General features: G+C 44.2%; 1 protein-coding gene and 1 non-coding gene across 2 annotated transcripts in view; both read left to right on the top strand.

Annotated features, from left to right (window-relative positions):
• NSD2 (nuclear receptor binding SET domain protein 2) overlaps positions 1-12,922 on the top strand; it is a 115,263-nt gene that overhangs the window by 94,153 nt on the left and 8,188 nt on the right. Inside the window, 3 exon segments of the mRNA XM_003801124.3 lie at positions 1,853-2,122; positions 3,114-3,230; positions 12,635-12,901. Of these exon segments, the coding sequence (XP_003801172.1) occupies positions 1,853-2,122; positions 3,114-3,230; positions 12,635-12,901 (654 nt within the window).
• LOC111721897 lies at positions 12,399-12,523 on the top strand. The gene has a single exon (XR_002770889.1).

Genomic DNA, 12,922 nt, shown 5'->3' on the forward strand with positions numbered 1-12,922 from the left:
GGCTGGGGATTCGAACCCGCCACCTTAGGTGTATGTGGCTGGCGCCTTAGCCGCTTGAGCCACAGGCGCCGAGCCTTGAGACAGAATCTTACTATGTCCCCCTTATGGAATCACAGCTCACAGCAACCTCAAATTCTTGGGCTCAAGAGATCTTCCTGCCTCAGACTCTCGAGTAGCTGGGCCTACAGGTGCCCACCACTACTCCCAGCTAGTTTTTCTATTTTTAGTAGAGACCGAGTCTCACTCTTGCTCAGACTAGTCTTAAACTTCTGAGCTCAGGCAATCAACCCACCTTAGCCTCCTGGAGTACTAGGATTATAGGTGTGAGCTGCTATGCCCAGCTAATAATTTGATTTTTTTAGTGAATTTTTCACTCATTTCCTGTATTATTTTTGTGATTTCTTTGTGTTGGGTTTCTATTTTCTTTTGTATTTTATTGAGCTTCCTTATGGTCCATCTTCAAAATGCTTTATCATTTTAATTTTCTCATTTAGATTGGTTTTCACTGGTATGGAGTTTCTTTTTCTTTTGGGGGGGGTGTCCTTTTGCTCCGAATTTTCATATATCTAGAGATCTTTTGTTGATTTCTTCTTGTCTGGAACAAGTTTTGCTTCTTTATGTATTTTCTTTTCTTTTTTTTTGTTTTTTGAGGCAGAGTCTTCACTATGTTGCCCTTGGTAGAGTGCTATGGCATCACAGCTCACAGCAGCCTCAAACTCTTGGGCTTGTGCGACTCCCTTGTCTCAGCCTCCCAAGTAGCTGGGACTACAGGTGCCTGCCACAACACCTGGCTATTTTTTTGTTGCAGTTGTTTAGCTGGCCTGCGCTGGGTTCGAACCCGCCACCCTTGGTCTATGTGGCTGGCGCCATAACCACTGTGCTACAGGAGCTGAGCAATGGATTTTCTTTTGTTTAGTGGCACAACCAGTATAATCTCTGAGACAGTAGGTGGTGCTTGTTTGTGAGACTCAACCATATCCTGTACAATTTTTTTTTTTTTTTTTGAGACAGAGCCCCAAACTGTCGGGTAGAGTGCAGTGGCATCACAGTTCACAGTAACCCCCAACTCCTGGGCTCAAGTGATTCTCCTGCCTCCGCCTCCCAAGTAGCTAGGACTACAGGTGCCTGCCACAACACCTGGCAATTTTTGTTGTTGTTGTAGCCATCATTATTGTTTGGCAGGCCCAGGCTGGATTCGAACCCCCCAGCTCAAGTGTATGTGTCTGGCACCTTAGCCACTTGAGCCACAAGCGCCAAGCCTGTACAATCTTTTAATTTGATTTTTACCCACAGCTTTTATTTTCCTATCAAGTCAAATAAAGTTTAGCTGTCCCATTCAGAAATATAATTGGGATCCAACTCCCTTTTTCACTCTGTTGCCCAGGCTGGCATAATCATAGCTCACTGTAGCTTCTACCTCTTGGGCTCAAGTGATCTTCCTACCTTGGCCTTTAAGTGGCTGGACTATAGGCATACACCACCATGACTGGCTATTGCTTTTAATTTTTTTTTGTAGAAATGAAGTCTATGTTGCACAGGCTGGTCTCGAACTCCTGGGCTTAAGTGATCCTCCTGGATTGCTAGGATTATGGATTATGGTGCCCAGCCAGTTGTCTTGCATAAATGAGGAATACAAACATTGAGATAAAATAATGTGGGTGGGCAGGGGTATTGGGGTGGGGGCTTTAAGGTCACGTGTCTGCCCCCTGTGCTAAGAGGACAGAGAAGAGCTTCTCTGGGGTTCTGGGTGAGGGGTGCTCTAGCTGGGCCTCTGAAGCTAAAGAGCACCAGGGGCAGTAGTGCTGTGCCAGGGAATCTGCAAGGACCAAGACAGCTTACTTTGTCTCTGCAGGTGAATAAGCCTTATGGGAAAGTCCAAATCTACACAGCTGATATTTCTGAAATCCCAAAGTGCAACTGTAAGCCCACAGATGAGAATCCTTGTGGCTTTGATTCAGAGTGTTTGAACAGGATGCTGATGTTCGAGTGCCACCCGCAAGTGTGTCCAGCAGGGGAGTACTGCCAGAACCAGTGCTTCACCAAGCGCCAGTACCCAGAGACCAAGATCATCAAGACTGACGGCAAAGGGTGGGGCCTGGTCGCCAAGAGGGACATCAGAAAGGTGTGTGAGCAACCCTCCTGGGCTTCTCAGGAGTTACGGGTCATTGGCTCCTTATGTGCTTATTGTTTCTGCATTTGTGTCAGACTGATATTTTTAAGTGCTTTTTTTAATTGAATCATTACAATTGAATATTTTTAAATGTTATATGAAAGATATCCATGAGCATTAAAACTCAAAAATTTTCTTAAAACTTGCCTTAAGTCAGATATTGGTAATTGCTTTTATGAACTGAAAGACTGAAAAGTGACCCACTCTCCTATAGGTTAGCAGGTAAGTGCCTTAGGCAGGTGCATGGGGCTGACCCAGAAGGGCAGTCAGGCACTGCCTGGGACCACGTCATTAGTGAGCACCAGAAGCTGCTGGCACCCTGTTCCTGCTTTGACTGAGTTGCCAAGTGCTCCTGGTGTGTAGAAAGATGGCTGGACACACTCATCCTTGCCTTGCCCCAGTGTGCCTCCATGTGGCCTAGGGATGAGTGGACTCAGGCCCCAGGGCTTTGCTCAGGACAGATTCAGCATGAACCAGAGATAACGCACCCTCGGTGCAGTCCAGCCTCATTGCTTACAAACAACCCCAATGTTCTTATTCCTCTGCCTTCCTGGATTGCTGGTTCATTCAGACTCTCTTGGCATCCAGCCTGTCACATTCTTTGTGACCATTTTCTCTGTTGGGGGAATGAACATGTAAAGGTGAGTTATGTGTAAGCCTGGTTATCAGACAGTGCTCCTAAAAGGCAAGGTATTGTAAGAAGTAGGGGCGGGAATGTTGCTACTTCAGTGACACTTTATAGACCAGGTGCGGTGTGGCTCACACCCATAACCCTAGCACTCTGGGAGATATATAAGATCTTTTGAATTTAATTTATGAGGACTCTGTAAGACCCTACTTGAGGTATGATGTATGGGTGCCCTTTTCTAATTGGTCATGTGCTGGGCCTGACACTAAGAATTGATCAGTGTGCTCTTTGTCATCACTGTGTTCTGCTTTCCAGGGAGAATTTGTTAACGAGTATGTTGGGGAGCTGATTGATGAGGAGGAGTGCATGGCAAGAATCAAGCACGCACACGAGAACGACATCACCCACTTCTACATGCTCACGATAGACAAGGTACTATGAGTGGGGCTGTTCTGGTGTTGTGGACATTCTGAACGTGGCCAAGGGCTCGCCTGTAGAGGTGGGCCTTGCACTGGGACTGTGCTGTCATTTGTCTTCTACATTACTTTTTCAAACATCTGTGCATTTTCTTAGGAAGTGCAGGGTGCCTTGCAGCAGTTGTCTGAGGCCAGAGCTAACTGCCTCTGGGCACTAAGAGCATCCCGGGCTTCATTCATCTAAAGTGATGTGTGAAGTGTCTTAAAGTAGTCTTATTAAAGAAGGGCCAGGACAAGAAAAGAGAAAAATGGAGAGTATGAGAGTTGACATCTTCTCAGTTACACATAGAGACCTTTTTTGGTTTTTCATTGCTTGTTTGAAGCCCATATTATTAAACATTTTGGGACCGAGGTGCTAGAGAGGGTCAGTGTCCTTAGAAATGGAGGATGAGATGACCTGTTTATAAGAAGGCACATCTGGGATGCTCTCCGGTATGTGGCCAGTGGGTACTGCCAGGCTTTCCAGAGCAGCTCCTTCAGTGACCAAAGCCTCAGGAGAAGAGGCATCATTATCTCTTTTGCACAGTGAACTTCAGAGCTGGGAAGGTGCAACCTCCTTGATGCTTCATTGCTCTTTGAGAGGAGGCTAGACAGAATACATTTTTTCTTGCCTTTTGTTGCTCTTAGGCTCCTGATCTACTAGGAAAATATGGCTTTATTTATTTATTTTTGAGACAGAGTCTCATTTTGTCACCCTCTGTAAAGCGCTATGGCATCATAGCTCACAGCAACCTCAGATTCTTGGTCTTAAGTGAGTCTCCTGCCACAGTGCCTGGCTACTTGTAGAGACCAAGGTCTTGCTCTTGCTCAGGCTGGTCTCAAACTCCTGAGCTCAGACAATCCACCTGCCTTGGCCTACCAGGGTGCTAGGATTACAGGTGTGAGCCACTGTGCCTAGCCTTGTGTGGCTGTTTTAAAAACAGTAGATTAACGATGGTGCTTGAAAACCGACAGAAAATGATCACAGACCAAACATTTTAAATGATTCATGGAAGACAGAAATAAGATATGATAAGATATAAAGTAAAGGGCTGCTTATTTCCCTAGGGGAAATAAGAATGATTCCAGGGACCCCATCAGTTGGTCTCTGGGGAAGCTTCTCAACCAGGAAGGAGGGAGCTATGCCCAGTGGAACCCACTCTTGGTGTCCACTGGGATCTGTGTTACTGCATGTCATGGGGCCTAGACATGTCAAGGTCAGTGTCATGAGGGACAAAGGTTCTGGATTAAAAGAAACTAAAGAAACCTAGAGGATACATATGCATCTTGATTAAGATTATGAATCTGGGGTGAGGGGTGGGGAGCCATAAGGGACATTTGGAGAAATCTTAATTTGGATAAGAAGTTCTTGGTGTTAAATTTCTCAGGTATGAGGGTGCTGTGGCTATGTAGTGGATGCCTTGAAATATGTTTAGAAGTCAGTGTCAGCTTTTGGTAACTTATGTTTGGAGGATTGGGGGAAAGAATGTGTGCATAACTATACACAAACATGTGTACCCACATATATGTAAATATGCGGGTGGAGAGAAAAAGCAAATATGGTAAAATATTAATAGTGAATCTGGGTGAAGGGTGTACTGGTGTTCATTGTACTATTCTTTCATTTTATTCTGTAGGTTTTAAATTATTTTATTTTATTTTATTTTATTTTGAGATTGAGTCTCCCTCTGTCACCCTAGGTAAAATGCCATGGTCTTACAGCTCACAGGAACCTCAAAGTCTTGGGCTCAATTATTCCTCTTGCCTCAGTCTCTCAAGTAGCTGAGACTATAGGTGCCTGGCTAGTTTTTTTATTTTTAATAGAGATAGGGTCTTGCTCTTGCTCAGGCTGGTCTTGAACTCCTGAGCTCAAGCAATCCACTTGCCTGGACCTTCTACAGTGCTAGGATTACATGCGTGAGCCACCTTGCCTAGCTAACATTTTTTTTAAAAGGATTTGTTTAAAAAGAGTGTGGGTCTTGTTGCTTCCTCCCTGAGCCTGTCAGGACATACCAGCATATTCTCTCAGGGCCCTGATGATACATGTTTTTTGTAGGAGGTAGGCACTGGCGCAGTCGTTAAGCAGGTGAACAAGGATTCTGAAGAATAAAATGAACAGAAAACCGAAAGGGCAAGCCCCAGTGAGACTCTAGCAGTACCCATGACAGATGAGGCTGAGCTTGCTACATAAACAGCTTTATAATGCTGCAGCAAAAAGGCAAGGTGGGAACCAGACCCAGTGAGGCAAGAGTGTGTGTGTGCAGCTTCCCTAGGAGCCATAGAGTACGGAACAGGGACCTACTTGTTCCCCGTCTGGGGACCCAGCAACAAGGCCTATACAGAGGCCTGGTGGCTACCTGGAGCTGAGGTTCCTGTGTAGATCCCTTGCAGGGTTGTAGCCCTAGGGAAAGGACTAAGAAACTTGTTCCAGGAGGCAGCAAATATGCTTCTTTCTTTTATTTGGTGGTGGGAGAGCAAGAGAGGTTATTTTGTTAGCAACTGAAACCCTAGGCTTATGCCTTACTATGTTTCTGAGTCTAAATTTAAACCTACTTGTGTGTTATAAGAATGCCAAGTTAGGCATTTAACACACAAATTGGTACCCTGGGTACCTGGCTGAAGGAAAGATTAAAGCCTCTGACATGAGACATTTAAACAATCCAAACCTTGTCTCTTTTCTATAAACACACACACACACACACACACACAAAAGGACCTCTATTTGATGTTTTAATAGGATGGGATCCCTGTGTGCAGATCTTTCAAACAGAAGGCTTCACTTTTCGTGAGAACCTCCAGTAACAACACTTAAGTTTAATGAAGGATATGAAGTGTATTAGAAATGGTTAGAAACATGGGAAAAACGTTTAGAGAACACAAGAAAAGAAATGATACTAAGAGGTAAATCTCAGATATAAACAAACAAAACTGGGAGTTAGGCCCAGATGCAATGGCTTAGCACTCTGGGAGGCCAAGGCAGGAGGAGCCCCTGAGCTCAGGAGTTGGAGACCAGCCTGAGATCCCATCTGTACTAAAAATAGAAAAACTAGCTGAGCATTGTGACAGGAGCCCGTAGTCCCAGCTACTCAGGAGGCTGAGGCAGAAGGATTCCTTTAGCCCAGGAGTTTGAGGTTTCTATGAGCTATGATGCCATGGCACTCTACAAAAAACAAAACCAAAAAACCCCATGCGTTGGCTCAGCGCCTATAGCTCAACCGGCTAAGGCGCCAGCCACGTACACCTAAGGTGGCGGGTTCGAATCCCCAGCCCGGACCCGCCAAACAACGATGGCTGCAACCAAAAAATAGCCGGGTGCTGTGGCGGGTGCCTGTGGTCCCAGCTACTTGGGAGGCGGAGGCAGGAGACTCGCTTGAGCCCAGGAGTTGGAGGTTGCTGTGAGCTGTAATGCCTCGGCACTTTACCCAGGGGGATAGCTTGAGGCTCTGTCTCAAAAAAAAAAAAAAAAAACCCCATGCGTTTAAAATAGAGTTTTTTTTTTTGTTTTTTTTTTTTTTTTTTGAGACGGAGCCTCAAGCTATCCCCCTGGGTAGAGTGCCATGGCATCACGCTCACAGCAAACTCCAACTCCTGGGTTCAAGCGAGTCTCCTGCCTCAGCCTCCCAAATAGCTGGGACTACAGGCACCCGCCACAACGCCTGGCCATTTTTTGGTTGCAGCCATCATTGTTGTTTGGCAGGCTCGGGCTGGGGATTAAAATAGAGTTATTAAGAGGATTCTGGAATGCTGGTGGAGTTGGAGACACCAAGAACTTGCCTCTGCAGCTAGATAACAGTCACAGTGGCAGAATCTCTCAGATGTCATTGTTTTGGGACTCTAGGGTGTACTGAAGGACCGCAACTTCCAGGGGAAAGTCTTTGAAGATAAATTGTAGTTAATTTTGGTACATTTTAGCTCATTGCGCAGTAGCAACTACTTGCTGTCCCAGCACTAGTGGGCATGGCAGCTTCCTGGCAGGCAGATGTGCACATGTTCCTTGTGCATCTTGCATGTAGCTTGTGGGAGCCAGGATGGGCAAAAAGGACCCTATCCTCCAAATAACAAAGATCTGTGCTAGATCTCTGGCTGCTGCTGCTGCTGATCAGAGAGGTGCAAAGATGCAGGTGGCCACTGTTGGTATACCTCTTTCCATTGTTGTCAGTTCCTCCTCCTCCAGGTGAAATGACTTTAAAGCGATTTAAAGAGAAAGCACCAATCTCCCCATCTTCATTTTTCTTTTTTTTCTTTTGAGATCCAGACATTAAAGCCACTGCATATGTGGGGAAAATTAGAAAGTGACCATGCACACCTAGGGAAAGGCACAGGCTCAGAAAAGACCTGAAAAGACTTTAAGTTTACACCTTGGACTGTTCATTGGCACAGAGGTAGCCCACAACAATCAAAAGAAAACAAGAACAATAAATAAAAACAGTAACAAAAACTCAGCAAGCTCAGGATAAGGGAAAGAATATAATTTCTAGAGTTACCACATTTATTAGATTCAAATGTCCAGTCTTCAACAACAACAAGAAAAAAATTAAGGTTACAAAGAAATAGGAGTGTATGATGTATTCAACATGAATGAATGAATGAGTGAATGAATGAATAAATAAATAAAAATAATCAGAAACTGTCTCTAGAAAAGACCTGACAGTAGAGCTACTAAACAAAGACTTTAAAACAACTATCTTAAATATGCTCAAATAACTAAAAGACCATGTGGAGAGGGTTAAAAATAAATCAATATATAAACAAAAAGGCAATATCAGCAAAGAGAGAAAAAAACATAAAAAGAAATTCCAGAGCTGAAAAGTTCAATAGCTTAAATGAAAAATTCATTAGATTCAGAGGAAGATTCAAGCAGGCAGAAGAAAGAACCTATGAGCTTGAAGATAGAATAGTAGGACTTGTCAAGTCCATGAAACAGAAAAAAATGATTGAAGAAAAGCAAACACTGGCTTGGCACCCATAGCTCAGTGAGTTGGGCGACAAGGCTGGCGGGTTCGAGCCCAGCCTGGGCCTGCTAAACAACAGTGACAACTGCAACCAAACAATAGCAGGGTGTTGTGGCAGGCACCTGTAGTCCCAGCTACTTGGGAAGCTGAGGCAAGAGAATCACTTAAGCCCAAGAGTTTGAAGTTTCTGTAAGGTGTGATGCCACGGTACTCTACCAAGGGTGACATAGTGAGACTCTGTCTCAAAAAAAAAAAAAGTGAACACAGCCTAGAAGACATGTGAGACACCATTAGGTAGACTAACATGTATTCTGGGAATCCCAGAAAGAAAAGAGAAAAAAGGGCAGAAAGAACATTTGAAGAAATAATGGTTGAAAACTTCCCAAATTTGACAAAATACATTAATATAAATGTGTCTGAAGCTCAATGAACTCCAAGTAAGATGAACTCAAAGAGACCCACATTGAGACACAGTATGATCAAACTTTCAAAAATCAGACAAGGAGAGAATCTTAAAAGCAGCAAGAGAGAAGCTACTTGTTACATACAAGGGATCCTCAATAATGTTGTCAGCCAGTTTCTTATCAGAAATTTTGGAGGTCTGAAGGCAATGGGCTGATATGGTCAATGTGGTAAATGAAAAAAAAAAACTCAACCAAAAATCCTATATCTGGGCTCAGTGCCCATAGCTCAGTGGTTAGGGTGCTGCCCACAAACACTGGGGCTGGTAGGTTCGAATCTGGCCCAGAGCCTGCTAAACAACAATGACAATTACAACAACAAAAAAAATAGCCGGACATTGTGGTGGGCACCTGTAGTCCCAGCTGCTTGGGAGGCTGAGGCAAGAGAATCGCTTAAGCCCAAAGTTTGAGGTTGCTGTGAGCTGTGATACCACATCACTCTACTGAAGACGGCATACTGAGACTCTGTCTCAAAAAAAAAAAATCCTACGTCTGGCAAAATTATCCTTCAGAATTGAAGAAATTAAAACATTCCCAGATAAAGCTGAGAGAGTTTTGTTATCCCTGGACTTGTTCTGCAAGTAATGCTCAGGGAAGTCTTTGAGGTTGAAATAAAGGACTAGATAGTAACTGTAAATTTCATGAAGAAATAAAGATCTTAATGAAAGTAAATACATGGACAACTATAAAAGCTAATACTATTATAACAATAGTTTCTAACTTTATTTTTTGTTTTTTACATGTTTTTAAAAACTAACACATTTTAAAAAGTTATTATTAAAAGCTAGTATTATTGTAACCTTTGTTTATAACCCCACTTTTTGTTTTTGATATAACTTCAGCTATTAGTACATTTTAAAGAATTACTGCTAGGATGGTGGCTCATGCCTGTAATCTTAGCATTTTGAGGGACCAAGGCATGTAGATTGCATAAGGCCAGGAGGTTGAGACCAGACTAGGCAACATAGAGAGACCATGTCTTTACAAAAAATAGAAAAAAAAAAAGAAAGAAAAATATTAGACAGGCATGGTGGCATGCACCTGTAGTCCCAACTACTTGAAGGGCGAAGGAGGATCAATTGAGTTCAGGAGTTTGAGGCTGTAGTGAGCTATGATCATGCCCCTGCTCTCCAACCTAGGCTAACAGAGCTAGATCCTATCTCAAAAACAAAAACAAAAGAATTACTAGTTTATATTTGGGGACACACAGTGTATAAATGTAATTCTGTAAAGGCCAGGTACGGTGGCTCACACCTGTAATCCTAGCACTCTGGGAGGCCAAGATGAGCAGAATGCTTGTGGACAGGAGTTTGGGACTAGCCTAAGCAAGAGTGAGACCCTATCTCTAAAAAAACTGGCTGGGTCTTGTGGCAGGCACCTGTAATCCTGGCTAGCTATTTGGGATACTGAGACAAGAGGATCATTTGAGCCCAGGAGTCTCAAGTTGCTGTGAGCTATGATACCACAATACTCTACCCAGGGCAACAGAGTAAGACTGTCTCAAAAAAAAAAAAAAACCAACCTAACAAGATTAAATAATGAAAAGATAGAAAATTTGAATAGACTTATAACTAGTAAAGAGATTAAATGTGTAATCAAAAATCTCCTGAGAAAGAAAAGCCCTGGACATGATGGCTTCACTGATGAATTCTACCAAACATTCAAAAAAGAATTAACACCAGTCCTTAAACTCTTCTGAAAAATTAAAAAAGCGGGAACACTTACAAATTTATTCTGTTAGGCCAGCATTACCTTGATACCAAAGCCACACATTTCCATGATAAAAATAATAAACTAGGAAACTCACATATGTACTAACCCTTCTTAGTTGAAGGCAGAGATCCTGGACAAACAATTAGCATGAATTAATCACCAACTACAAAGAACAGCAAATAAGCTAGAGGAAGGAATTGAAAGCAGAAATTTAGAAGCTAAAAAACAGAAAAAGAGATAACGAGTAAGCCATTTTTACAAATGCAAAATGGTGCCATCTGTTTTTCATTCCAAGCCCAGTGGAGTGGATGTGTGTTGCAGGAGGGAAGATGAAAGTGGGTCTGGGAAACCAAGAGAGCTCATGTGCCCTCTGGGGTGAGCCTGGTAGGCATGAGGAGAAGTCACTAGTGGGAGAGCAAGGATGGCTGAAAACCCAGTCATTGGGAAAAGGAGGAAAACAAACCCAAGATCATATTCAAAACAGGCCATTTAAAAGTCCATGAAGAGCTGTGAGTCTGTGTGACTGGCAGTGCTGTACTGAAGGCCTTTCTCCCCTGCTCTCCTGTGAGCAGGGCTAGGCTGGGCCACCACCCAGTGAGCACGATGCCTTACAGAAATAAATTCCAGATAGATTAACAAACTAGGAAAGTGTGGGAGATATATTTCATAACTTTGGGGTGGGGAGATATGTGAAGCTTCTCAGCAAACCTGGAATGCTTAAAGCAAGTGATGATAACAGCTGCATAGAACTGAGATGGCTTGTATAAGAAAACCATCTACTTCTCAGCTATAAAGTTAAAATCCAAGTGTTGGCCTGTGAGAACATCTTCCACATGTAGTTACAAAGGGTCTGATTCAGAATATATAGGGAACATCTACAGATGAGAAAACAAGAAATTTTTAAAACAGAGTCAAGACACAGTGGCCATCCATAGAGGAAAAAATACACGCGCCTGTTAGAAAGGAAGGGATGCTGAGCCTGCAGTTGCCTGAGAAATGGAGATTAAGCATCCTGTTGGGAGGTCAGAGGGTAGGGGCTATCCTTCTGTGGCAGGTTGGTAGCATGTCTAGCTTTTGTGCCCTATACCACTGCCACCCTACTGTCTTCTGAAGAAGTGTCTGAGAGCACAGTGACTGCTGCAGTCACAGCAAAAGAGAGGAACAGGCCAGGATGGCACCATAAAGCGCACATCTGCATCAAGAAGCAGGATCACTCCAGCCATATCGTTGACAGTGCAGGGTAGCCTTGTTGTAGTGCCAAGTGTGTTTCAAAGAGACACTATTGTGGAGGTGTAGAAAGGATGCACATAGGCCAGTCCACTCAGGGCAGGGCATGGCAGTATAGGAGGCGTTGTGTCAGCAGCGGCCCCCAGGACACACAGGTGCAGCTTACACTGCTGTTTATACATGCACCCGAGTGCTCCCTGAGGTTTTGTGTTAGCTCTTGATCTCAGTGCTCTCCCCTCAGAGTATGGCTGACCTAGATGCTTGCAGGGTGAGGATGGCAAGGCTGTGCTTGATCTGTCCATTTGTCCATCGTTGGGTGGTGGCACTGCCTCGGGATTTTGCCATGATAGACATAAAATGGCCTTTTACAAATGGGCACTTGGATTTTAGGTGGATTCCCAGGACCACAGAGTACTTGTGTCTGTGATTCCCAGGGCTTTCGCTGCATTGCTTTCCCAAAACCATTCCTGCCAACCCTGTGGCCAATTCTCATCTTGGCCAACGTGACATTAGCGTCATGTCTCGGATCCTATCACAGCTTAGAGTCACTCTAATCCACATTTCTCCAGCTACTTGGGAATTTGAACCTCTTCCCTTGAGCTTGTCTGCCTGGACTGGCTCCTTGGGAACTGTCTCTGTACCCTGCCTGTGTATGATCAGGTTCATCTTGTTTTCTCAGTCAGCATGTGTTTCTGTCAGCCACAGGCCTGGCCCACTGTAGCACTGAGGGCTCTTGCCTTGTTTGTCATGGAGGTGGTGTTGGAAGCCCTGGTTCACTGTCCATTCCCACAGGCGCTCATGAGGGCTTGGTCCTGTCCACATGATCTAGACCTACCCTCCACGAGCAAGAAAAACAGAACTGGTTTGGGGTTGTCCTGTCTGAGTGGACTTGGGACACCACGGTTTTCAGTACAACAGACAAGCTGCTTGTCTGGTCTGTCTTATGACAAAGTTAATTCCCCTTAAAAACGACATGTAATTGCTAAGAGTTGGCCACACACTTCCATAACCTGATTTTCATTTCACAGGACCGCATAATTGATGCTGGCCCCAAAGGAAACTATTCTCGATTTATGAATCACAGCTGCCAGCCCAACTGTGAAACCCTCAAGTGGACAGTAAACGGGGATACTCGTGTGGGCCTGTTTGCTGTGTGTGACATTCCTGCAGGTACAGCTCTCGGGGGACTCTACGAGGGGGCCCTCACCACATGGACAAGTAGAGTGGCTGTTGCTTTGAGCTGTGTGTGACCAGAACAGAAAGGCTCTGGGGGTGCGGGAGGTGATATGGAAGTTGTGTTGGTTTTTTTTTTTTTT

Source organism: Otolemur garnettii, unplaced genomic scaffold, assembly GCF_000181295.1.
Source record: "Otolemur garnettii isolate 467f Iridium unplaced genomic scaffold, OtoGar3 scaffold00198, whole genome shotgun sequence".
Classification (NCBI taxonomy): domain Eukaryota; kingdom Metazoa; phylum Chordata; class Mammalia; order Primates; family Galagidae; genus Otolemur; species Otolemur garnettii.